The following is a 26,785-nucleotide window of genomic DNA, read 5'->3' on the forward strand; positions in this document are numbered from 1 at the left end:
ATAATGACCTATCTCCTCAACTTCCTGTAACACTCGGTGTTCCCCAAGGCTCCATCCTTGGTCCTCTACTGTTCTCACTCTTCACCAATGATCTGTTCACAGCCACCAAGCATGCTTCTCTTATACAATATGCAGATGACTCCACCCTCATCTGCTCAGCCCCAACTATAACTGAACTTCACAAGATCACACAGGAAGCCGTTTCATCTGTAGAAAACTGGCTATATAAGGGCCAGTTATTACTCAACCCGAGCAAGACTAAACTCCTTGTCTACCAACCCACTAAATCTAACCCAATTATCCCCCACTTTAATATTCTAGCCAAAGACAATACCGTCATCTCCCCAACAGAACACACCAAACTACTTGATTTGACACACACATTTCTCTTACCATAAAAAAGGTTCACAAAAAACTAGGTGCATTGTACAGAAACAAACAATTCTTCACCAAGACGGCCAGAATTTCTGCTGCCAGTTCCCACCTAATCTCCACTTTAATCTACGCCTCTTGTATACTTGCCTACCGTAGACAAACAGACCTAAACAAGGTCAAGGCTTGCTACAGTAAAATTGTTAAGTTTACCACTGGTGCATCTTATCGCAGCCACCACTGTATCTCACTTAGAGAACTTGACTAGCTTGAACTCCCTCAACAACTTCACCTGAATCAACTCTCTCTCGCCCACAAGTTAGTAAAGCATCCTCTTAAAGTTCCATCCCTTCAAAACCTTCTCCAGCCCTACTGCTCCACTAGACCACTATGCTCCAGCAGCAAAAATCTACTTCTAGTGACCAAACCCAGGAACTCAGCAGGAGAAGCACTATTCTCCTGCGTCATATCCAGATTATGGACCCCCCTCCCCCCCAGCACTGACCTTCTTGCAGTCACTTCAAGTCTGCACTAAAAACTCACTTAAAAAAATCTCTGGTTGTGCCCATGCACCAATCCCGACTAGTAATCCTCCTTTTACCTCCACTTTCTCTCCCCTCCCCTAGCCACCCTGCCCTGCGTCACACCGTTTGATCATTGTATTCCTTCCTCTGTAGGCTCTGGCTCACCCTTTACCCACCTCTTCCCTCCTCACTCAATCTCTAAGAACTGTTATAACATGCTTAACTACCTCACTTCATCTCTACTCCAAATACATATCCAGCTGACTTACACCTAGCTTCCTCTCACTACCACGTATACTACTCACAAAGTCTCCTTTCTTACTACTCTGTCTGCCCCTTCCTTCCCATTAGCCCTTCTAGGTTGTTCCACCTTCGTGTGGAAATTCTTCTTTGTATCTGCTTGAGTTTAGTGCAATATTTGTATATAATTTAGGTATATGAGTTTTGAAAAGTATCCGTTTGAGCTTAGTACTATCTGTATATACATCCTACCTTTATTCCTAGCTTCTAGCTAGATATTGGTATATCTGTTCATTACTATGTTTCATATTGTATGTATAGCTAATGTTTACTGCAGTATGTATTATTTGCTGTTGTATGTATATTCAGTTGTTCATGTACTCTGCTGCTCATTTATTGTTCGGTGGAGCTTTTCTCCCCTGGCCTCCACTGAAAAAGGACCTGTGTCCAGTTGGAATTTCCAGGTAAACAAATGTAAATAAATAAAATAATAATCTAGCAATAGGAAGTCTCACAATGATCCTTCCTCCTGCAATCCCCAGCTCAGACAAGACTGTATCTACACTCTTTTGCCGCAAGGGTGCAGGGGAGCCCTTCGTAATGTAAGATGGCTGAAGTATGAAAGACAGGCTAGATTCAGCAAGTCTAGATCTAGACAATGCTAAGTAAGCAGTATTTCAATGCAAAAGAAGAGTAGGCGCAAACAGTAAAAACAGCCAGAAAGGCACAAAGTAATGCTGTAAAACAGTAAAATACAAATAAAAAAGTGCAGATGAAACTCAGAATAAGTTTAATTTCTTGTACTTAGCTTTGGATTGCTTGGATTCAAGCAGAGACACTCTAGACCACTGGTAAAAGACCCAAACGCAGAGCAGCTCAAGTTAATTGAAAAAGCACACCCCCACACGCAAACGCGAGGGTTATATACTCCTCCACATTCTTTTCCCCAGTGCCACCTTACTTTCTTAGACTGTGACTTTCTGCTTAAATACTGCCCACATCCTTTTATGTCGCATCTCGTCCATATCCATTGTTGTCACTACTTTGTAAATAGCCATTCAGTTCTTGTCTTACTTTTTAATTTCTTCATTCAGCAGACCCCATCTTTCTTTAATTAACCATCAGTGTTCATACTAGACAGATAAAAGCTTGGACTGATAATTGTGTCTGTTGATATGTGAAGTCTTTGCATATTATTTTTGGTTAGTGGAGTTAGTGCACCCTTGTTTGTTTATAGCTAAGGAGCAGAAATGGACTGAAAACTCCACTTGCATGTTTTTAAGGGGCCAGCACACTGACTGGATAACTGTAAGGTTATTTCTGGAGCAGTTCTGTTTGACTTTGCCTGGTGACATCTTGGTGTAAAGCTTTAATAGTATGACTTGTGTTTGTTGTGTTACTGGGACCCGAGGGTGACAGTAACCGTACCTGTGCACAAGAAGGAATTGTTAGCAATTGTGTGTTGCTGTGTACTTAATGTTTTGTTGCAGTAAATTCTGAAAAGATGCAAATCCTGTGTTCAGGTTGAAAAGACTAATAGATTAATCTGCAGTGAATTGTGAAAGGGCAAAGTTTTTCTTGCTGCATGACTTGTAGTGTAGGACATAGCTTTTTCTTCCAACATGGCTGATGAAACTAATCATCTGCAGGCATTCACTTTCTCTGTGTTTATTTGTTCTTTTAAGTAAGACACTGATGTTACTCTTTTTTTTTTTTCCTGCCATCCCATTCACTCCTTTCTCACACTTGTTAAATCCTAGAGTCGTATGCCTGACACAATGCCGTGATTTATGTTAAATGATTCCATTCCCAGCCCTATGTTAATACTCAGTGGGAAAATAGTGAGATATTTTATTTTTGTAATAGCCATCTTTTTCATATTTGACTTAATTGGTCAGCTAGATGAGACATTTTCTTTTAGAGAAACTGTACATTCACAGTTTTTTCTTTTACTCTGGTAGGTAAGTGAAACTCAAGTATCCCTTTTCGAGTTCTACTTATGGGGATCCTTCAAATTCAGATGGATTATTCTTTCAAGAAGATAAGTGCTCATGCTTTGACAGTGGTTAGGTTGTCAACCAAGGAAATAGTTACATGTCTTTGTCTTTACATTTCTGCATTATGTTCATTATCTGCTACTGATGATTACGTGACATACCACTTGAAGGCTGTGTTCTTTTAAGTGTAGCTGCAAAATAAACTGATTGCATGTAAGACTGTTGTCTATTACTAATGTGTATAAATGCTGTATGTACCATTATTGTTATAATTTTTCCGGCCTATATGGCTTGGGTTGGTTGTGGCTGTAAATGGCCTTTACCCGAGCAGACCCACCTTATAAACGCAGTACTTAAGAATGGTACTAGGGTTAAAGGAAGAAAATAGTAATTGTCATAGCTTTAAATAAACCAGTTAGGAAACCTTTAGCCATGCTACACAAAGTTTCTTTATTCCTGCAGCACACATGCATGTGAGGTTGACAGCTGAGAACAAGAGATTAGTGCACTTTTGTAATTGGGCTTATTTCAATTAAAATAAGTAGAAACAGGTCTACTTCAGTAGACCGAACTCCTGACAGTTACTTGCCCTAGATGAAAGCACCAACAACGTCAGAAGACCGACGTCCGGAACATCAACTCTGCATGCCAGGTAAGTAACTGGTTGGCCATCCCGAACAAAAAATATTAACAAAACTAAACTAAACCACCGATGTGTGGGAGGGGGATTCGCACCTCACACCTCCCTAACTAAATATATTAACTCCGAGATCGCTCTACCATGATGGGTAAGGGGCAAAGTTCAACAGGATGGCCAAGCGGTTATTTACCTCGCGTGCGGAGTCGATGTTCTGGATGTCGGTCTTTTGAAGTTGTTGGTGCTTTCATCTGGGAAACTTCCATGTCGGGTAAGTAAAAGCTTGGTCTACTGAAGTAGACCCGTAGAAACATATGTATAAGTTGTAGCTAGCAAAGCAGTAAAAAAAAAAAAACTGTCAGGCTATCTTAAAGTGAACAGTTCACGCTGGCTCATCACCTTCTAATCACATATACATTCTCAGTTTCTTTGTACTGTCCATTGTCTGTAGTTGTACATATATCCAGTTGCTGCTGCAGTGGTCAATTCAAGCACTTTTATTGTGTTACTTTGAAGCTGTGTTTTATAGTAACTATATTTGCTTTGTATAGCTGTGTAGACTCAAACTAGTCTGCTTTTAGTCCATTAAAAAAAAAAAAAAAAACAGTCTGTCTTTGATAGCAAACAGCACACTATAAAAGTTCATTCAGAAGTAATGCACATTCAAAAATAATTAATTTCAAACTCATTTCCCTTAAACACAAATAAAACCCTGTATCAGTACATTGTGTACCTTCATGTTACTTGTAATTTAACATTGCAGTGCGTTTTGTGAAGGAGTTTACACAAGTTTTACCACTACACTAGTAACCACAGGATTATCATCCAAAAATGTTCTTTAAGGTAACCTTTCTAAACAGAGAGAGTGTCGATCACAAATCAGTATCATTTACATTCTGAACATTGAAACAATACCCAGAAATGTTAGAGTCCTGGTAAATTGTGAGGTTTGCATTTGGGATTGTTCAGCATTTCATTTTCTGATCTTGAATTTCTTATTGCTCTGGTACTAGTAGGAGGTGACACAAGATTGTATATTGAGGAAGTGTATCATTTTCAAAACCTACCAATTTTCTTTGCATAACTGCATCCTGCCATGATCCTTTGTGTGGAAGCGTCCAGAAAGCATTTATAGCCCTTAACAACCTCTCACAGATGAATAGTGAGCCTGCAAGGTTGAACCCAGTTGGTGGCATTGATTTACATAATTCAACATTCACTTACAAACAGTAGAGATGTCATGTGGTTGGCCACTTCCCAGCACTTCTGGAGATAGAAATTGTAAACTAGAAGGAAGCTGTGGGCTCCCCTGATGTGAATGTAGACCTTGAGGTATTTTTTTGTCTCCTAATTCCATTACAGGACAAATTATTTCTGGCCAGGTTAAGTAGACTCTGGAATTAAACGCACATAGATTACACCCATAAATAAACATAGACCTTACTTGGTCTTGCAAGAAGAAATTGCAGAATTTTGATCACTGGTAGGAGTTCCTAACATGTAGAAGATGAGCCCAGATAACCAGAAACGCAACAAGATCCTCTTCACTCAACAGAAAAAAAGTCTGATGTTCTTCGTGTTTCACTGTTGCAGTCATCACATTTGGGTTATCCCTGTCAGGGTAGTCCTCAGTCGGCTCGAATACCAGAGGTGTAGTATTTCTGCGTCGGTTGCTGTCACTTCAGGACTGACGTTAGGTCATCAGTGGTATAAAAACAGGCAGCCGACACCATTACATCAGTCTTTCTTGCTGAGGAGCCGAAGCAGAAGCAGTTTGCACAAGTGCCGGTCAGCCGCTACCTGAGTTTTCATTTCCGAATTGAAGTTGACGTCTTTTAAAGCTAAGTACCCCATTGGCGATCCTTTTTTTTTTGCTCTAACCGATGTCAGAAAAAGTTAACAATTGTCTCGCCTGTGGAAAGCAAATACCACACCGAGAGTTTTATTCTTACTGCGTCACTTGTTTAGGCCCAGACCACTATGTCCCCCGCTGTCGCTTTTGTATTTTGTTCAACGCCAGAACTATACGTCATTGGGCCCTTATTGTAGCTAGATAATTTCGCTGTCAGTCTTTGACTTCTGATATGGCTTCGGTAAGCCATCCGACAACTGATGATCTGAGAAAACATAAGGATAAAGAGAGAGACAGACCGCACAGGTCCAAAACTGCCAACGATGCTTCCATTAAGCTAGTCATCAGTTCTCTGGTCCTTAGTGAGGCCCTTTCGCAGCCCCTGATGCCCGCTTCTGTGGATTTGTAGCTGCTACCAAGACCCTTTTGGAGTCCCGTATGCAGAGAGAGTCTTCATCGACTAAGGATCATGTGGATGTCTTTACCTTGGATGGGTCCGGAGCCACTGATCATGCACTGGCTTCCGAGGAATTACTTTGCACTACCAGTTCTCAACACAAACCAACAACTTCTTTTGTGTCTGCTGTTCTTTCGAAAACTACTGAGTTTCTAAGGCCCAGGGTTCGAACCACACCCAAGAAACCGACGACCCCATCTCAGGCACTTGCTTCCTTGCCTCAGTCTCAAATGCTTAAAATGGTGGAAGACCTTGTAATGTTGATCAGGGGAAGCCAAGCTACCCCTTCCAAAAGAAAAAGAGATTTGTCCCCAATAGTCTTATCTGAACAGGAGGCCGATGACTCATATGCCTCTGAATATCAAGACATGCAACCCCTCTCTGCTTATGAAGAGTCTGATGCAGAGGAATCCATTCCTTCAGCCTCACCACCCAAAGATTTTTCCTTTGGGGAAAACCCTTCATACTTAAAGGAGCGTTTCCAATGGGAATGTCAGGACTACCCTCAGTCTAAAAAGAGACTCAGGAAATTTTTAGATCTTCCACAGTACAGATCCATGGCCATTCCTCCTGTCCTGGATGTTGTGGATGATGTTTTCATGGAATCTAGTTTAACTCCTGACACCCTCCCTCCTGCTCCCAGGAAACCTGACAGGTATTACAGAGTCCCTGATTCTCACAGATTACTTTTCAAAAATCCTACTGCTGACCCTGAGGTTATCTCCCAAGGGCCAAAAGGAATTAAAGCAACTTCTGCTAAGAATCCCACCCCCTCAGATAGGGATTTCCGAGCATTAGACAGATTGGGTAAAAAAAGTATACACCTCTGTTACTCTTGCTATTAGAGCACTAAATTGTCAGTTCCATATGCTAAAATGTCAGTAGCATACCATGGAACTCCTCAAACAAAAAATAGCAACTTTTCCTGCTTGTGCAGAAAATAAAGAGCTGCAAGACTTGATGCACTCTGCAAGTCAAATAACTAAGCACACCTTACACTGTGGTTTTGATGCCCTAGAAGCATCTTGCAGGTCAGCAGTCACCGGTTCTGTACTTAGAAGGCATGCTTGTCTTGAGGAACAGGCCTTGCCAAACCATGTTAAAAAAGGTGGAAGAAAAAGCTAAGTCTATGCAGACAGTTAATGATTTCCTGCAGGTCCAGCCACCCAGGTTCAGTAGGCATTGCCCCTCCAAGCACTGGTCTTTTCCTGCCCCCTCCAGGTCAGTTCAGCCCAGACCCCAGGGAAGCAGACCCCCCAGACAACAGCCACAGGGAGTGTAGAGATCAAAGCAATGGAGTACCTCCACTTCTAAACCAGGGAGTGCAAAGCCACACCCTCATGGTAAGAACTCACAATGACTCTCCACTTCCACCCCCTCCCTCTGAGCACCTGCTCTTGCCCCTGGGAGGAAAACTCTCTTTCCATGCAAGCACCTGGGCCACCATTACCAATGACCACTGGGTCCTCAACATAGTGTCCCAGGGATACAAATTTTCTTTCCACACCCTGCCATCCCCAAAAAGGTTCCCAGATCTACCTCCAAACCAGTGGGCAGAGTCCATTCCCTGCTCTCCATGAGGGCAATACAGCACGTTCCTACAGAACAGATAGGCCAAGGTTTCTACTCCAGGCTCTTCCTGGTACACAAAATGAGGGCACCTGGTGCTCCATCCTCGATTTATCCATTCTAAACACCTTCCTGGTGATAGCAAAATTCAGAACGCTCGCCCTCCAGCAACTACTACTTATGCTGTCCAAGGATGCTTGGCTAGCCACCCTAGACCTAAAAGAGTTCTACTTACACATCCCAATCAGGGAATCATGCAGGAAATGTTTCAGGGCAGGATCTCTGCACTTTCAGTTCGCTGCGCTTCCCTTTGGCTTATCTACTGCTCCCAGAATTTTCACAAAATTCCTGGCCCCCGCTATTGCTTTTTGCAGGCAAAGAAATATTCAAATTTACTTATATGACTGCCTAATTCAGGCAGTCAGGAAGAGCTGGTCAAGCACCTGACCTTTGTAAAGGACCTACTGACCTGCCAAGGGTACACTATCAGTGAAAAGAAATCCAAACTAGTACCCACCCAAAAAATTATATTCCTGGGAGCAAGCCTGGACACAGCATCCCGGATGGCATTCCATACACCAGAAAAGCAAACTTACCTGACAGCCTGTTTCTCTCAACTAGCCACCAGGCCCCAGTTATCCGCAAGGAAAATCCTGCAAGGTCTGGGGTTAATGGCTTCTTGCATTCTACTCATTCCATATGCCAGACTGCATATGAGGAAACTTCAATGGAACCTAAAAAGCCTTTGTTGTCAACACTATCAAGAACTGGAAACCCTTATAACAATGATACCTTCTCTAAGGAAAGATTTCCTTTGGTGGACTGCAATATGCCACCACAACAAGGGACTACCCTTCTCACCAGCCCACGCCACCAGACCCTCACCTCAGACTCATCAGACTATGCCTGGGGTGCACACCTGAATGGCAAGTGCATACAGGGCCAATGGAGCCTCATCAAATACAGCTGCACATCAGCCAAAAAGAGATGTTAGCTATTAGCTATTCAGCACGCCCTGACAGCTTTCAGACCCCTACTCTCTGCAGGGCCTCTACTGATCAAAATAGACAACACCACAGTGATGTGGTATATCAACAAGCAGGGAGGCACTCACTCTTATCCTCTCTGCAGGCTCGCCATGACCATTTGGCACATGGCCTCAGCCATGCAACTACACCTGCTAGCACAATTCCTGCCAGGCTCCCTAAACTCTCTGGCAGAAAACTTAAGCAGACACCTGCTAGACCCACATGATTAGCAGCTAGATCACAGAACCTTCACCCTTGTAACCCAGAAATGGGGCACCCCTAAGGTGGACATCTTTGCCTCCCACTCCAATCATCAGATTCTACACCAGGGAACCTCACAGCAAGGCCTGGAAAGTGGATGCTCTATCCTTCCTGTGGGTAAACCTCTCGGTCTATGCATTTCCCCCTCTACCATTCATTTAAAGGGTACTGCTCAAAATAAGGAAGGAAAAACCGAGGGCAATCCTGACTGCCCCAGACTGGCCACGTCAGCACTGGTACCCACTGCTGCTCAGCCTGTCACCCCTGCCACTATGTCACCTACCTCAGATCCCAACACTCCTGACCCAGAAGAATGGAGAGTTCATGCATCCTCAATTGCATACACTCAGCCTGGCTATCTGGCTTATTCCCTGACCTCTTCTCAAGCTGCCAGCCTAAGCAAACAAGTCCTAGATGTTATATGTGAGGCCAGACGCCCCAGCACTAGAAAATCCTATGCTGACAAGTGGAAAAGCTTCTGCACCTGGAAACCAGGCTAAGGGAGCTGAAACAGCACAGCCCCCCCTACCTCTCATCCTGAATTACTTAGCAGACCTACTACACAGGGGTATATCCTTCTTTTCTATTAAAATTCATGCTTCTGCCATCTCTGCTCATTACAGCACAGAGCCACCTCTTCTCACACCCTCTCATCAAACAGTTCCTAAGAGGGGCTAACAACTTTAGGCCACCCAGAAGAGCTCCTTCCCCAACTTGGGACCTTAACTTTGTGTTGGAAAAACTCACCGTACCCCTATTTGAACCTGCAGCTTCAGCAGAGTTAAAATTCCTCTCATGGAAAACAGCCTTGCTTCTGGCCATCACTTCATCTAGAAGAGTTTCAGAGCTACAAGCACTCATGGCTGTAGAGTCCTTCATCATTTTCCATGCTGACAGGGTTTCCCTCAGGACTAACCCATCCTTCATGCCTAAAGTGATGTCCATTGTGGCTCTCAACCAATCCATTTATTTTCCCACCTTTTTCCCTAACCCACAAAACAAGGGGGAAGGATTCTGCACTCTCAAGATGTGCACAGACAGCTCCCATTGTATCTGGCTAGGACTAAATCTTTTAGAAAAACTAACCAATTGCTAGTCAGCTTTGCAGCAGGAGCAAAGGACAAGGCCATATACAAACAAGCAATCTCCAAATGGATAGCACACTGCATCCATTTCTGCTATAAACAGCATGTGAAACTGCCCCCAAAGGGGGTCAGGACACATTCCCCCTGGGCAACCTCCACCTCTGCAGCTTTTCTCAGAGTGGTCCCGCCCAGGGACATTCTGGAGGCTGCAACTTGGACTTCTGTTCATAACTTCTCCAAGCATTACCACCTGCCTATCTTCTCCAAATTCAGGGCAGGCTTTGCCACCACAGTCTTGCAGGGCATCCTAGCCAGGCCCCAGTCTTCCTGACTGCCTCTACACTTTTCTTCAGCTTTGGGAATCATCCCAAATGTGATGACTGCAACAGTGAAACATGAAGAATATAGTACAGTTGTGTACACTTACCATAAATGTAGATGTTTGAGTGTATTCACTGTTGCAGTCCTGGTTTCCCCCCTCCATCCCTCTTGTCTCTCTCTCTCCCTCTCTCTCTTCCTCTCTCCTTACATGGAACTTTTCATATTTATTTTCTACTGGTGGTGTTCTTCCACCATAACCTAGCTCCTTATTTGGGGTCTCCTGACAGTTGGGACAAGAAAAACAGATGTAATGGCGTTGGCTGCCTGTTTTTATACCACTGACGACCTGACGTTAGTCCTGGAGTGACAGCAACCGATGCAGAAATAGTAAGCCTCTGGTATTTGGGCCGACTAAGGGCTACCCCTGGCAGGTTAACCCAAATGTGATGACTGCAACAGTGAATACACTCGAACATCTACATTTATGGTAAGTGTACACAACTGTACTTTGTGACTGATTTTTTTGATTTGGAATGTTTTATAGTTTGAGTTTTTACATTGCCTGCACAATATAAGGCTTGTACTTTTTATTACAAGCTGAATGTTAGTTTCTGGAGATTTTTTTTCCTTTCAGATGTGTTTTATAGCCACTGAGGAATTTTTACTGGATTTCTATACTTAAGGCCATTTTACTGCAGTTCTTCTCATTACCTCGTGCTTCCAGAGCCGCATCTGGCTCCTTTTATTTCTGCTGATAAAAGCTTCATTTGGAAGTTTTGACAGGAAAACATGCCAATATTGCAATTTCTCTTTCCTTTTTGGTTAAGATTAGTTGAGGCAGTTGCGCATTTTAAATAATCTTTTGTTTAAATTGGAGTTTTGGTATCATTCTTATGTTAAACATTTCTGATAAGATTTTTTTTGACAAGTTTATTCTTTATTTCTTGTCTAAAACTGTTTTATGTTGTTTCTAATCATTTTTTTTTATTTATCTTTTTTTTTAATTTTTATAAAATTGGAGACTTTTGACATGTGTTTTATACTTTGAACTGAGTTTCTGAAACTACTGTCATTTTATTCAGTGCAATGTTCAGAACAGTATCCTTGCAGAAGACTTCAGATTTCTGTTTAGAGGTAGAATAGTGGGATTTGATCTTTTACTGGGCTGACCATGCAGTCAGTATTGGTACTACACTCATTTTTTATCCCCAGACTTGATGGACTCAGATGCAGTACCCCCCAACCCCCCCCCCCCCCCGTTCAGCTAAATAACATAGAAGTACATCAGAAAATAATTTTCGTTGTATGGCTTGTGACTCTGCAACAGCCTCCAGCAGGTTATCAGACCACCTGCCCTGTTTTGCCTCCAGGTCACGTGGTGTGGTGAAAGTGCCACAACTGTGTATGACATAGTGGTCAGACACATCTTATAGGGTATTGCCTGATTCAAGTATGGGAGAACCAAATGCTTTAGGTTCAGGGGATGTCAAGAGTACAGAATCTGTTGCCAGTGATGATACGTTTTCCTCCATAGATTCTCTCTCTAGTTCAGTTCATCGAAAAAGAGACAGAAGACCCACCGTGTTGCAGGACAACAGTTTCCAACTGTGTTTTCACATGAGCTTGTGGCTATGTATAGATTCATTGATGTCCTTCAAGGATGCATCTGCAGTCATAACATATGGGTTGTCCTGCCTCAGGCAGCCCTTCGGTCGGCCGGATTCCAAAGTCTGGGTCTGGCCTTGGCTGATGTTGCACTTTCCCCAACGTCAGAGCTTCTGGGGTATAAAGGCATCAGCCGACGCCATTTTCCCCAGTCTTTCTTGCCGCGTGGTGCCCGAAGCAGAAGCTGTTCGCAAGTGCCGGTCGGTCAAATCCAGAGATTTCAGCTACCGAAGACTTCGAAAAAAGCTGAGTACCCCGTTGGGGACTCTTTCTTGCCTCAGCCAATGTCAGACAAAGTAAATAATTGTTTAACTTGTGGGAAACAAATACCTCATAAGGATTTCCATTCTTACTGCCTTCCTTGCTTAGGCCCAGACCACGACGTATCAGCTTGTTTAGCCTGTGCCTCCTTCAACCGATGGACCCTTAGACGTCGGTCGGAGTTTGCAGAGGAATTTTTTGGAACCGCTTTTGCTTATAAAATGCCATCGGAGACTCCGACTTCGCATATGGTCAAAAAACGCAAGGAAAAGGACCGACACTCGTGGCCGCGGTTTCGGCTGAGACCACGGCTAGGCCTACCGTGAGTGTCTCGGTTTTGGCTGAAACAGAGTCCACGGTTATTACTACTACCGAAACCATACCTCCGACCACCGAGGCCGGAGAGGCCCCGGCTGAGTCGGCTTCAGAACTCCCTACAGAAGCTAGTGCTCAAGAGTTGTCCGACACCATACCTTTGGACATTTCTACCCCTGCACGTGGGGCAGCTAGGCCCCCAGCTTCTATGTCTATTAAGGCCTTCTCCACGGCTAAAGCTGCCAAACTTTCAAAAGCTTTGCCTGCCAAATCTACTTCCCAGAGGCCTTCCTCTAGCTCTCAGATTCTCAGTCTTCATGAGGACGTTATATCCTTAATTAAGGGTTCCCAACCTCACCCAGAAAGGGCCTCCCAACATCCTCCAGACAAAAGGCCCAGGACTGATCCCTCTGAACCTCTCTCTTCAGATTACTCCTCGGATGGATCTGATTTGTCAGACCATCAGGAAGGGGCCTACTCACCTTATGAGGATTCAGATGCAGAAGATTCTATTCCTTCGGCCTTCCCCCCTGAAGAATTTTCCTTTGGGGAGACTTTACACTCCATGAGGGAGCACTTTCAATGGCAGGGTCAGGATTTCTCTGATTCTCGAAAAAGATTAAGGACCTTTTTGCATTTGCCCCAGCACAGGCCCTTAGCCATACCACCTGTTCTTACTGTAATTGATGATGTGTACAATGATGTCAGTACTGCACCTGATTCTCTACCCCTGGCCCCTGCCAAACCTGACAGATATTACAGGGTCCCGGATTCTCACTTCCACCTGTATAAAGCCCATGCTGCAGACCCAGAAACTATTTCTCAGGGCCCAAAAGGGGTTGCAGCTACTACTGCCAAAAATCCCCTACCCTCTGAAAGAGAGTCTAGAGCATTAGAGAGATGGGGAAAAAAGGTTTATACATCTGCAACTCTTTCTGCCAGGGCATTAAACTGTCAATTCCATATGATACAGTACCAAGAATTATTGTTAGATCAGCTGAATAAGAAGCTTTCTTCTCCTGAACCTTTAGACCGTAAATCCCTTCAGGATTTGGTGCACAACTCTCAGCAGGTCAGTAATCATTTCTTAAAATGTGGCTATGATGCACTGGAGGCTTCATTTAGATCAGCTATGACTGGGGCAGTAATTCGTAGGCATGCCTGGCTGAAGGAGCAATCTTTGCCAGACCATGTCAAGGCAAAACTCCTCGATGCACCAATGGAGAAACAAAATTTATTTGGCTGCCCTGCACAGGAGATTCTAAAGAAAGTAGAAGAAAAAGCAAAATCTGTGCAAACAGTAAAGGAATTCCTGCAGGTCCAACCTCCGAGGTTCAGCAGAAACTGGCCTGCAAAGAACTGGTCCTTTCCAGACACCTCCAGAGCACAGAGGGGCAGGAACAGACGCCCTAGAGGCAGAGGTCAATCAAAAGGTGCCTACAGGGGCCGTCAGTGGCAGCCTGCCAACCAGAGGAGTAGTGCCACAGCTACGACTACAACCACTACGACAGGACAGACCCAATGACTTGACTCTGATTCCGCCTACCAGGGATCAACTGGAAGCTCCCTTGGGCGGAAAGCTGGCTTTATTCTCAAAAAACTGGCATTGCATTACAAAGGATACATGGACATTGCAAACAATAGACAAAGGATACAGGTTTCACTTCCACACTTTGCCAAAAAGGAGCGGAATGCCAAACCTTCCACCAAACCAGAAGGCAGAGGCTTTAAGACAAATCAGCAATTTACTTCAGATGAAAGCTATAGAAAGGGTACCATCTATAGAACAAGGCCGAGGATTTTACTCCAGATTATTCCTTGTACCAAGAAAAGAAAACCAATGGAGGCCTATTCTCGACCAGTCCGCACTGAACACATATCTCATTGTACCAAAATTCAAAATGCTGACCCTACAGCAACTTCTTCCCATGTTGGGCAAGGAGTCTTGGCTGGTGACTCTAGATCTCAAGGAGGCATACCTGCACGTCCCTATCCGACCAGATTGCAGAAGACACCTCAGATTTCTTGCAGGATCAGAGCATTATCAATTCTCAGCATTGCCCTTTGGCTTATCTACTGCGCCCAGAGTATTCATGAAATGCCTGGCATCAGTAATTGCACATTGCAGACTTCAGGGAATTCAAATTTATCCATACCTGGACGACTGCCTAATACAAGCGGACAACAAGAAAAAATTGTTAAAGGACTTGGCCTATGTCATACACCTGCTACAGGCCTTGGGATACACAGTCAACATCCAAAAGTCAAGACTAGTGCCATCCCAAAGGATAACTTTTTTGGGTGCGGATCTGGACACAATCACTCAGATGGCTTTTCTTACAGAAGAAAAACAAAAACAACTTCCAGACTATTTCATGCTTTTGACAAGACAAACTCAGCTTACTGCAAGGAAAGTCCTGCAGGCCCTGGGTTACATGGCATCCTGCATTATCTTGATTCCACATACCAGGCTGCATATGAGGAAATTGCAATGGTACCTAAGGAATGTATGGTCTCAACACAGGCACAGTCTATAAACCATGAAACCTATCATTCCATGCCTTCAAAAGGAATTCCTGTGGTGGGCTCAGGCCTGCCAGTCCAACAGAGGGTTGCCTTTCAACAAACCAAAAACAAATCAGACCATCACCACGGACGCCTCAGACCAAGGATGGGGAGCACACATGGAGGACAAATGTATCCAAGGCCTATGGCCTCAAGGGCAGCTAAGCATGCACATAAACCAAAAGGAAATGCTGGCAGTGAGGCATGCAATCGAGGCATTCAAACTATTCCTCCAGCAAGGACATCTGTTAATAAGGACAGACAACACCACAGTCATGTGGTACATAAACAAACAAGGAGGCACACATTCCTACCCTCTATGCCGGATGGCAATGAATCTGTGGAACCTATGCCTGAATCTCAATATCCAGTTACAGGCCAAATTCGTACCAGGAAAAGAGAATTCACTAGCAGACAGCTTAAGCAGAACTACCACGGATGCACACGAATGGATGCTGCATCCAGACATCTTCAAACTCATAACAAAGAAATGGGGAATGCCAGAGATAGATCTGTTCTCCTCCCCACTCAACCACCAACTGAGGAAATTCTGTTCAAGAACATACCACCCACAAGCCTGGAGGGTGGACTCTCTCTCTTTCAGCTGGAATGCCCTAACAGTATATGCCTTTCCACCTCTCCCATTGATGTACAAGGTTCTACTGAAGATCAGGGAGGAACAGCCAAAGGTGATACTAATAGCTCCGGACTGGCCAAGACAACACTGGTATCCGCTACTGAGGAGCATGTCTCAGGCGAACTCATGGCCTCTTCCCCTATGGCCTCTTCTTCTAACGCAGAACAATTTCAAGACCCTGCATCCAAACTTGAAAACATTGCAACTAACTGCCTGGAAAATTCCTTAAAACCTAACCAAACTGTTTTATCTCAGAGGGTGAAGGACATTATCCTGGAGGCTCGCAGACCTTCCACAAGGAAGACATACTCAGCTAAATGGAAGAGATTTCTCATTTGGAGCACATCAAAGGGCACAGATGTCACAGTGGCAAACCTAGCACACATCCTAGAATACTTAGCAGAATTGTTCCACAATGGCCTGTCTTATTCTTCCATTAAGATTCATGCTTCAGCAATTTCAGCAGAATACAATATGGATCCACCTATCTTCTCTCACCCTCTCCTCAGGCAATTTTTGAGAGGGATCAAAAATGTTAAACCTCCAAGGAGACCCCCTCTACCTGCATGGGATCTCAATTATGTGCTGGAAAAATTGACACTACCTCCTTTTGAACCAGCAGCATCAGCAGATCTACAGTTTTTATCTTGGAAAACTGCTTTTCTTCTGGCAATCACTTCAGCAAGAAGAGTATCCAAGTTACAGGCATTAATGGCAGTGCAGCCTTTTCTTATTTTCCACCAGGATAGTGTGTCACTGAGAACCAATCCTACTTTCATGCCAAAGGTGGTATCCAGGGTATCCTTGAACCAAGCTATTCATTTGCCTACGTTCTTCCCTAACCCACAGAACAAAGGAGAAAAACTTTTGCACACTTTGGACATACACAGACAACTACGCTACTATCTGGACAGAACTAAAACAAACAGAAAAACTGACCAACTTTTTGTAGCATACGCAACTGGGGTGCAAGGAAGAGCAATTTCCAAACAGACAATTTCAAAATGGATAGGAAATTGCATTCGCTTTTGCTACTCCTTTCATGGAAAGACAACTCCTGAAAATGTCAGGCCTCATTCCACAAGGGCCACAGCCACCACTACAGCTTTCCTACGAGGGGTGGCTACCAAGGACATTTTAGAAGCTGCTACTTGGAGCTCCGTGCATACATTTGCCAAGCATTACAATCTACCTTTATACTCCAGATCCCGAGCAGAGTTTGCAACTGCAGTTCTGCAGGGGATCTTAACTACACCATTTTTCTCTTAGTACCTCCTCCCCCAGTTTGGCTATGGTATTCTACCCATATGTTATGACTGCAGATGCATCCTTGAAGGACATAGTACAGTTTTGTACCTACCATAAATGTAGATGTCCGATAGGTATGCATCTGCAGTCAGGATTACCCACCCTCCTTCCCCTCTGTGGTATTCCTAGGGTGCTTACCCCTCTTTCAGCTAGCTGGGGGAATCTATTATGGTGTATTTGTTTGTTTGTGTGTATATATATATATATATATATATATATATATATGTATATAATTTGCAAATGTTTGGAACTTTTCAGCATTTATCCAAATTTAGCCTTCCTAGAGGGCACCTGGCATCTGGGGCAAGAAACACTGAGGAAAATGGCGTCGGCTGATGCCTTTATACCCCAGAAGCTCTGACGTCGGGGAAAGTGCGATATCAGCCGAGGCCAGACCCAGTCTTTGGAATCCGGCCGACCGAAGGGCTGCCTGAGGCAGGCAACCCATATATTATGACTGCAGATGCATACCTATCGGACATCTACATTTATGGTAGGTACAAAAGTGTACTTTCAGGCTATTGATTATGGAGTGCAGAACTGGGTTATGAGTAATGCTGGTGCTGCCACTCCCATTTAATCAACCAAGGATCATGATTTTGAAGGAGATACAGAATCTGAGGATTAAAGATGTCAGAGTTTGACAAGTCAGTTTTCTCTGAGAATGAGCAGGTCCAGAAACCCAAACAGATGTTTTCTTTTTCCCAAATGCTGGCTAGATTTTGGGATGTATTCAGTTTGGCGCAGTCATCTGCTGCCCCCAAGATCAGCTGGGTATGTGATCTTTTGAAAGATGAAGCCCTACTTGTGATGACCTTGACTCAGTTGATCCCAGAGCTGGAGGATGGTTTTAAGAAAGCTTGCAATAATCCTCTGCTGAATGATTCTGTGCTCAACCATTCCTGGCCTCCAAGAGCCTTTGTCTGCAGACCCTGTTTCTGTTTCCCTGACAACCTTTGTGTGTAAAAAGACCATGTCTTCATCAAGCCCAGACCCCTGAAAATAAGCTAGGCAAGTGTCTAGAATTTCAGGGAAAAAATGGTGCAGCCCAGCACAGTAGCTTTTAAAATGTTTAACTACCAGTATTTTTTGTGGAAGTTTGGATTGAGGTGTATGCATAGTTGAAACTAGTTCACTGCATTGTTACCTTCTTAGCAATAAGACTATGTGAAATATATTGTTTATAATGTTTCTCAAGTGTTTAAACATGCTTTAAAGAATGCCTTAGAAGGGGCCATTACTATTTCTAGACATGCAGAGAGATTGGTGATGGTGGGGAGGTATGCTTAGTTGTGCAGCCAAAAGTTTTCTGATGAGGTAAAAAGTTGGATTATGGAAGCTTTGCTTGATTCTGATCCTGTGTTAGGGTTCAAGTTGAACCTTCAGAAATGATGCCTGACACCCTCGCAAACAAGGGTGTAGCCAGATATTTGCAGTTTCTACTCAAACCTATTGCTATTGCCCCCACCACCCACCTATCATTTTAAAAAGCATATTCAACCAACAAAATGCTACCCCAGACATATAGAAAAGTGGACACGTTATTTTCAACTGTTACCATCTTTTACCACTTAAAACCTGTTTTAGAGATGCATTCCTTTCGCACAAGCATTCTTTGTATACCTCTAGACTGTAAATGTACGTTTGTACAGTTCTAAACATTCTGTGCTTTTTGAATCTTAAAGTTGCTAATAGATTCTCAGAAAAAAATGTGCTCATTTAAGTACATCGAATATGTCTGGTTACACCATTGTGCACAAAGACTCATCTTCCTGTGGTACTTAATTGGCACTGACAAAAGAATGGCCTTTCTTCTTGAAGACAATGTCTTGTCCCATCAGACGAAGTTTCAGGAATTCACCAGGAGGAGTGTTGCCTTGTCATGAGAATTCCTAAAAATTCCAGGACTGATTGCATCTATAATTCTCATGATAACACTGAACAGTCTTCACATGAGGAAAATTCAATGGTATGTACACAATTGTTAGACCCAGCACTTAAATTCCCTGGAAGCCCAGTTGCCAGTGCTAGACTCCATCAGGCAAGAGCTACAGTAGTGGACAGCACAGCTGAGTATCAAGTCCAGGGCTTCCCTTTTTCCCACTTGTTCTAGTGCAATTTGACCAGACAGATTTGTCCAACTTAGCTTAGTGAGCAATGGGAGTTCAAATGCAGGCCACATGGAGACAAAGTGGTGCATGGAAGCATATCAATACCAAGGAAATGTTAGTGGTGATCCATACAAAGAAAGCCCTTTACCATCGTTTGACTCTGGGTTATCCTCTTGTAGTCACTGATACCACAGTGTTGTGATACCTCAACAAACAAGATGATACAAGGTCTTACCCTGTATGCCAGTTGGCAGTGATGGCTTTACAGCATTCTCTAACTCTTCAAGCATCTTGCATCCCATGAAAACAAAATGTTGTGGCCAATGGACTAAACAGATCCTGGAAAAACTAGTGCACCCCAGTTTGGAGAAACTATAACTGACAGCCTAGGTGATTCAGTCTGGACTCCATTTAGGTACTTGCTTCATGGGGATGTGAGCAGGTGTTAAAGGAGGCCAAAAAACCTGCTGCTAAGAAGACCTTATGTTTACAAATCAGTGAAGTTGTCTTAGTGGTGCCTAAACAGAAACAGAGGTTCTCTCAAGGTTAACATCCCTCTGGTTTTGAAATATTTGTGAGAGCTACTTCAAGATGGCTTATCGTAGGCATCCATTAAAGTGCAATTATGTCTGCTTTTGCATCCACATCTTTCTTCTGTTTTGGTAAACAGTCCACAAAAGAGATATTGCATATGAGATACTATCACAGACAAATTCCTCCTCCTTGGGATCTGTGTTTGGAAAACTGACCTTACCATTTTTTGTACTTGCCACATAGGCTGATCTGAAGCTGTTAATGTGGAAAACTGTTGCGCTTATTGCTCTGACATCTGAGTTTCTGAGTTGCAAGCTCTCGTGGTGGATCAAACTTACTTTATCTTCTACAGGGACAGGGGTTGTGCTGTGCACTAAACCCTCTCGTCTCAGAAATCACACTGTCAACCTCCCAATGTTCTTCCCAGATTGTAGGAATAAGGGAGAGATGATACTTCATACTTTGGATGTACATCTGCACCTCAGGTACTAACTTTACAAAACTTAACCCATCAGGAAGGCCAAAAGGCTTTTTGTTTTCTACACTGGGAAAAGGAAGAGTCATCCTGTCTGTAACCATGCTGCTGAACATTGGTTATCCTCTGGTATTCTTTTTTGCTACACCTGCCATAGCAAGACCAATCCAGGTAAGGTAAAGGAGCATTTTACCAGGGCCTTTTCTTCTTCAGTGGTATACTGGAAAAGAATGGACTTTATACATATTCTAGAGGCAACAACATGATCCTTTGTCCTCTTCTAGATCCAGAATAGGTTTTACTAGGACCATTTTCCAGAGGTTCTTGGACCCTTATCCTTCCTTCTCCCAGGTTGGGTAAGCTTTGGGAATCCGTCTGAATGCCAGTAAAGCAGTGTGTGTGTCGCATATAGTACAGTTGCAGGAGTCCTACTTTCCTGTAACAACAGATGTCCATGGGTTAGGAGGGTGGCTTAATGGTTAAGGTGTTTGCCTTACAAACACAAGGTGCAGGGTTTGAGTCTCACAAGGGATAATTGGCTAGGCTTAAAATGGCTCGCAAGGGCAGTTAGCCTAGTACTAATCTATGAACATATAGAAAACATTCCTAATGGCAGTACCCACCTGCCATCAAGTCTTGTTTGTAATTTGAAATGGTAAGTGTTCGCAGAGCTTGTTTCCATCTTTTCCACCTCCTCGACTCTTGAATACCAAAAGGGTCCTGTCTGTGGGGTCTGTAAGGCAGTCCCAGGTGTTTGGACCATCAAACCCAGAGACAGGCAGTGGGTGGGACTCTGAGCTGTAGTAGACTGCCAGAAAAGGGCAGCAGAGCACTACTACGCAAGTGCCAGTAAGGCAGTGTATTCTACGAACATCTACCGTTGCAGGTAAGTAGGACCAGCACAACTGTACTACTATTTGGGTTGATTGAATGAAATTATGTTGTCTTGCATTTTCATCTTCTAGATAATTGGTGTTTGTGTTTGCTTTGTCTACCCACCCTGTTACATTTATTAAACAAAGTACTAAAAAACATTTACAGAAGTGTGGCAGAGGTCATTTAATTGCCTTTACTAACACATTTTACTGTTTTTTGAACAGCCCCATCCCAGAAGAAGATTACTGCTCCAGACATGTTTACAGAATCTGATGACATGTTTGCTGCGTACTTTGATGTAAGTTAACTTATTTACTTATTTTTTTACTTGTACAATATTGTTACTGATAGGAGTGCACCTTAACTCTATGGAACAGAAGGAATTAGTTTCCCATAATATGATGGCAAGCCAAAGTCTCGCAACTGAAGCAGCTTTTGATGTTATATTACTGATGTTCACAACAGCAGGTACACGATTTCTGTGATGCTTCTGGTTCTACCTACAAAAGACAGTTATGTGATCACTTAGCATCACTGTATCACTTTACTAGATGACTCCCCAGTTGATTTCAAAATTGATGGGGTCCTTTGTCATTTTTTTTCTCCTTAAAACAGAATTGTTGCAGTGTTTAATTGGAAGTTATTCATATGTTACTGTGTTAACTAGGTGGGTGACCTGAACCAGGAGGGTCCTTTCAAAAGAAAGCCCTGCTTAGAGGTTTGTTTAATGAGGCCTGAAAACACTGGGACCAAAAGTATCCATAGTTGTCCTGTCCTGAAGGCTTTCTAAATGCATTACCTATATATACTTCTTTGTCCAGGAAGTCTCACTCATCTGTTTTATTTACTTGTTTCCATTTGTTAACCAGGATAGTCTGACTGGGCAAAACACCTTTTCAGCAGAAGCCCAGAGAGAAAAGCTCCATGTTTGCATATTAAAATATTAAATATTAGAAACATATCATGTGAGTATAAAGTGTGCTTGGGAAGTACAAAAACATATGCATGGGCTAAAGAAAAGAAACAAATGGCATGCATATGATGTATCCACAAATCGGAGGCAGAAATTCACATGTTAGCTATATAAGAGTAGAAAAGTGAATGGTTATCAGAATATATAGTTAGAATGGTAAGGTGGGATGATTATCCAGGTGCAGAGCAGAAGCATAAACAGGAGTATTTTCCACAGTTTAGTGACATAACTTAAGTAAAGTGAGTCGCTAGCAGTGGTTTTAGATTTACTAGGAATTAGAAGACCTTTATTTCCTGAGCACAGTCCCTTGTAGGTGGGTAGTGCTGGAGAATGTTTTCTAAAGGACAATTTTTGGGTTTACAAATTAGGTTGTATGCAGTAATAAGTTGTGAGCAGGAAATATATTATGGAAACTCAGTCTAGTTTAATTGTTTAAGGGTAGAGCAGTAATGCGTTCTGGGTGGAAGGTTAGTTAACAAATTCCAATATCTTGTTATAACAAGATTCCAGTTTCTGTATCTATGTAGAGTGCAGGTTAGTAATAATGGGAGTTGCATAAAGAAGTGATATGTGGAGATAGGATGAAGCTGTGATCTTCCTTGCAGATTCTGAGAGATATAGACTAGCTTGATAATGGGCACCAAATTTTTGGTGTATTTTTTTATAGGCTTAAAGAATAAAGAAGTTATTTACTCACCATAATGTTCCATCTGTGTTGTCCACTTTCATTCTTCCTGAACAATTGGGTTCTGATCCGACCCTCTGATCTGACTCTGACTCTTTTTACGGTTTGTGGTTACTGGAAACTCAAGCTCCTTCCTTACCCATAATTCTGTGGTCCCCTACCATACTTCACATCTTGTTTGCTGGCATTATAGCTTCGTAGGAATATTAGAACATTAGTAAGAGCTCAAAGGAAGGAACATTGATTCCCCTATTATCTTCTTGTTCTTCCAGAAGTCATAAAGTCAATGGTAGTGGGTTAGAGGGAGGGGGAGTTGAGGAAGAATGAAAATGGACAACACAGATGGAATGTTATGGTGAGTACATAACTATATGGGACTTTGTCAATTTTCATTCATTCCTCAACTGGGACAGAGTACTCATCTACCTGAATCCCCAGACTCTTAAGGAAGGATATTCATGAGCACTGTTGAGCTGTAACTGCTGTTCCCCTTGAGACTAGATCCAATTTGTAATGAGTAATAAAGGTATGAGGATGAGCCTAAATTGCAGACACACAGATATCGTCCATGGAAGAGCTGGATAAAAATACTGATGATGATGATGATGATGATGCCATGGACCTGGTTGAATGGGCTGTCAAAGTTTTTGACGAAGAGAAGCCCAGTATGTTATAGACAAAGGATATGCAGTCATTTGGCTAAAGCTACTTTTGCAACCGTCTTGCCAATTTTCAACTCTGAAAAGAAAAAAACAGTCTGTTTTTCTGAAATTCTTTGTTTTACACAAATAGAAACATAACTGTCTGTGAATGTCCAACAACTGGAGCATGTATTGTTTGTGAAATTCGGAAAGAAAACCGCTCAATTCCTCATAATAGTCCTATGCAAATAGCTGATGCCTTTAACAATTACTTCACTGAAGCTATTTAAACTCTAGCAAAAACACTATCTCCCATTACCCCCTGTCCTTTACAATATACAAACAGTACAGTTCCCTCCTTCCATATACAACATGTGCCAACATCTTTTATCTGCAAACTCCTTCAAAAACTCAAACCTTGCACTCCTTTTGCTGACCGCCTGCCAGCAGAATGCCTTCAAATATCTTCGAAAGCCATAGCATATCCCATATCCATCCTTATAAACAGAACAATCACAGAAGGTACCATCCCTTCCATATGGAAAGTCTCCCATATAATCCCCTTGCATAAAGAAGGCAAATCCACTGATATCTCCAACTTCTGACCAATTGCATTACTCTCTCCACTAGCCAAAATAATGGAAAAATGTATTCACCATCAACTACTTCAACACCTGCTCCACAATAATTTACTTGCCAACTGCCAGCACGGCTTTAGGCCCTTTCATAGCACTACTACTGCCCTACTAACTTTTACTGACTGTATAAACAGGAATCGAAACAATAACTCTCTCTCTCTTCTGTACTATTCATTGACCTATCAAAAGCCTTTGATATGGTCAACCATAACTTACTTATCAGTGTGCTAAAAGCCCAATCTCTTGATCCCCAAGCAGTTCTTTGGTTTAAATCCTATCTAGAAAATAGACAACAAGCAGTGCTCTGGGACAATAATCTCTCCACACCCCTCCCCGTGAACATTGGAGTCCCTCAAGGCTCTATCCTAAGCCCTCTTCTTTTTTCCATTTTTATTAATGATCTCCATACTGTTTTTTCCTCAAGCCACCTGTATACAATATGCTGATGACTCTACTCTAATCTGTACTGCTAAGTCATCAACTTCTCTCCCGACCCTTACTCAAACTGTATTCAACTCTGTTGAAAATTGGTTCACCCATCATTGCCTCCTCCTTAACCCCAAAAAAACAAAATTATTACTTTTTGCTCCCACCCAAAAGTCACCACAGATCCACTTCACAATTACCTCTAATAATGGAACTAGTATTTCCCCTGATACTGCTGCACATCTCCTGGGCATAACCATTGATCATAACCTCAGCTATGATGACCATATCAACATTACTATAAAAACTGTCAATAAACAATTAGGCTCCCTGTATAGAATCAAACCCTTCCTCACAACACCGCTAGCTAGAACCACCATTGCCCAGACTCATCTCACTTCTACCCTATTCTATGCTTCTGCCATATATACCAATCTATCAAAGCACACTCTTAGCAAGCTTGAAACTAGCTATAATAATATAGGCAGATTTGCCACTGGCTCCCCTTTTAGAACCCACCACTGTCTCAACCTTAAACAACTCTGATGGTCAGAACTGCAAAACCAACTACTGTATAATCAACTTGTGATCACACAAAAAATTCTTTATCACCCAAATAATACCCCTATCCTCTCTAACCTGATCTCCCCATGTAAAAATCTTACAACACTGCGCTCAGCTAATAAGCTACTAATTTCCAATATTAAATCTAATAATAAAGCTGGGGACTCACTTTTTACCAATGTTGTGGGCAGAATCTGGAACAAGCTTCCTAGAACACTCACTTCTCTCTCATCTACACCACTCTTCAAGAAACATCTCAAAGAACATCTAAAAATACGTTGGCTTTGTCCCTGCTCTAAGCCTGACTGAATTACACTTATCCTCTTATTTCTCTTCTTGCTATACCCCTTCCTCCTGGGCTATGGCCCCTCTGCAGCATTAATCAATACAAGCTAACTATATACTAGCACTTGTGTTTTCCTGCCTTTTCTCTTTCTCCTCCTTTGACTTAATGAATGATAATTTTAAAATGTTGTGTAAACTTGTACTTGATTGTATCTTAAACCTACAAAATACTTTGTACTTGATTGTTTCTTAAACCTATGCAAAGACTCTGTACTATTGTTCACAGAAACAATTTTTATTTATTTTATTTCCAACCATTTTTGCTCTCTAATGTATTTGAATCTAGTCATTTTTTAATTATTGTATTTTGTAATTTACTTATGCTTGGAGCTTTTCTCCCCAGGCCTCTACTGAAAATGGACATGTATCCAATTAGACTAGCCCGGTCAACAAATATAAAATAAATAAATAAAATAAATAAATAGTTCACGTTTTGCTGATGGTTCAAAAGGAGATTGAGCCAAAGCTTGTAATACTAAATTTAAAGCCCATGGTGCAGCTGGATCTTTTAAAGGTGGTTTCAAAAGAAGGGTACCCTTTGTAAAGGCCATACAAAGTTTTGGGGAAGCTAAGGTGGAATTGTTAACTGCTGGAACTTCTGTACAAAAGTTAGAAATGGGAGTTAGTTGTACTTCAACCGTCAATAAACTAGCCCCTTCATTAAAGTTTATAGCCACAAACTCAAGAACTGTACATATTGGTGGTGAAAAAGGGTCAGTGTCTTTTTGCTGTGCCCAAACATAAATCTTTTCCATTTACTTCTGTAAGACTTCCTAGTGGAAGCAATATGGAAAGATAAAAAAGTATTTGACAGACAGGGGAGGAGAGCTAGGTTTGTCGGGCTATCAATCGAAGTGGAGAAAACCATGCGGTCAGCTTTAGGCCTGAAATGTCCTGGTGAATCATTTATTTTGGGTGAGACAGGAGGTCTGGAATTGGATCCAGATCCATGGGGGGTGGTGAACTAGATGAGGCCAAGGAAAGGAGAACCAAATCTGACAAGGTCAGTAAGGGGCAAATGTGGATAACTTTGCTCTTCAGTCGAGATGCTTTCTGGAGAAATTTGGGAATTGAGGGGTTGGGGATACACGTAGAGGAGACTGGGAGGCCAGTCGTGTAGGAGATAGTCTGTTGGTGAATCCCCATGTGGGAGGATCGGTGCAAAAATCCTGCTGCACTTACAGTTGAGAGATGCAAAGAGGTCACAACAGGGTTGGCCCCATTGGTGGAATATCTTTTCTGCAACTCTCATAGAGAGAGACTACTCATTAAGTAGCAAAATGGACCTGCTCAACTTGGCTGCTATCATGCTGGATTTCCCCAGAATGTGCATTGCTGTTAGAAATCAATTGGATGAGATCAGCCATTGCCACACTCCCAGAGCTTCTCAACAGAAGGGGTAAGGGTCTGGTCTGTCCTTGTT

The 26,785-nt window shown here is 42.6% G+C and overlaps 1 protein-coding gene across 1 annotated transcript in view; it reads left to right on the forward strand.

Moving 5' to 3' along the window:
* PRPF4B (pre-mRNA processing factor 4B) overlaps positions 1–26,785 on the forward strand; it is a 1,467,347-nt gene that overhangs the window by 736,403 nt on the left and 704,159 nt on the right. The window contains exon 6 of the mRNA XM_044065612.1: positions 21,315–21,388. Within this exon, the coding sequence (XP_043921547.1) occupies positions 21,315–21,388 (74 nt within the window). The remainder of the gene's footprint in view (positions 1–21,314; positions 21,389–26,785) is intronic.

The sequence above is a fragment of the Protopterus annectens genome, chromosome 3.part0 (genome assembly GCF_019279795.1).
Source record: "Protopterus annectens isolate FY-2018-M chromosome 3.part0, PAN1.0, whole genome shotgun sequence".
In the NCBI taxonomy this organism is placed as follows: domain Eukaryota; kingdom Metazoa; phylum Chordata; order Ceratodontiformes; family Protopteridae; genus Protopterus; species Protopterus annectens.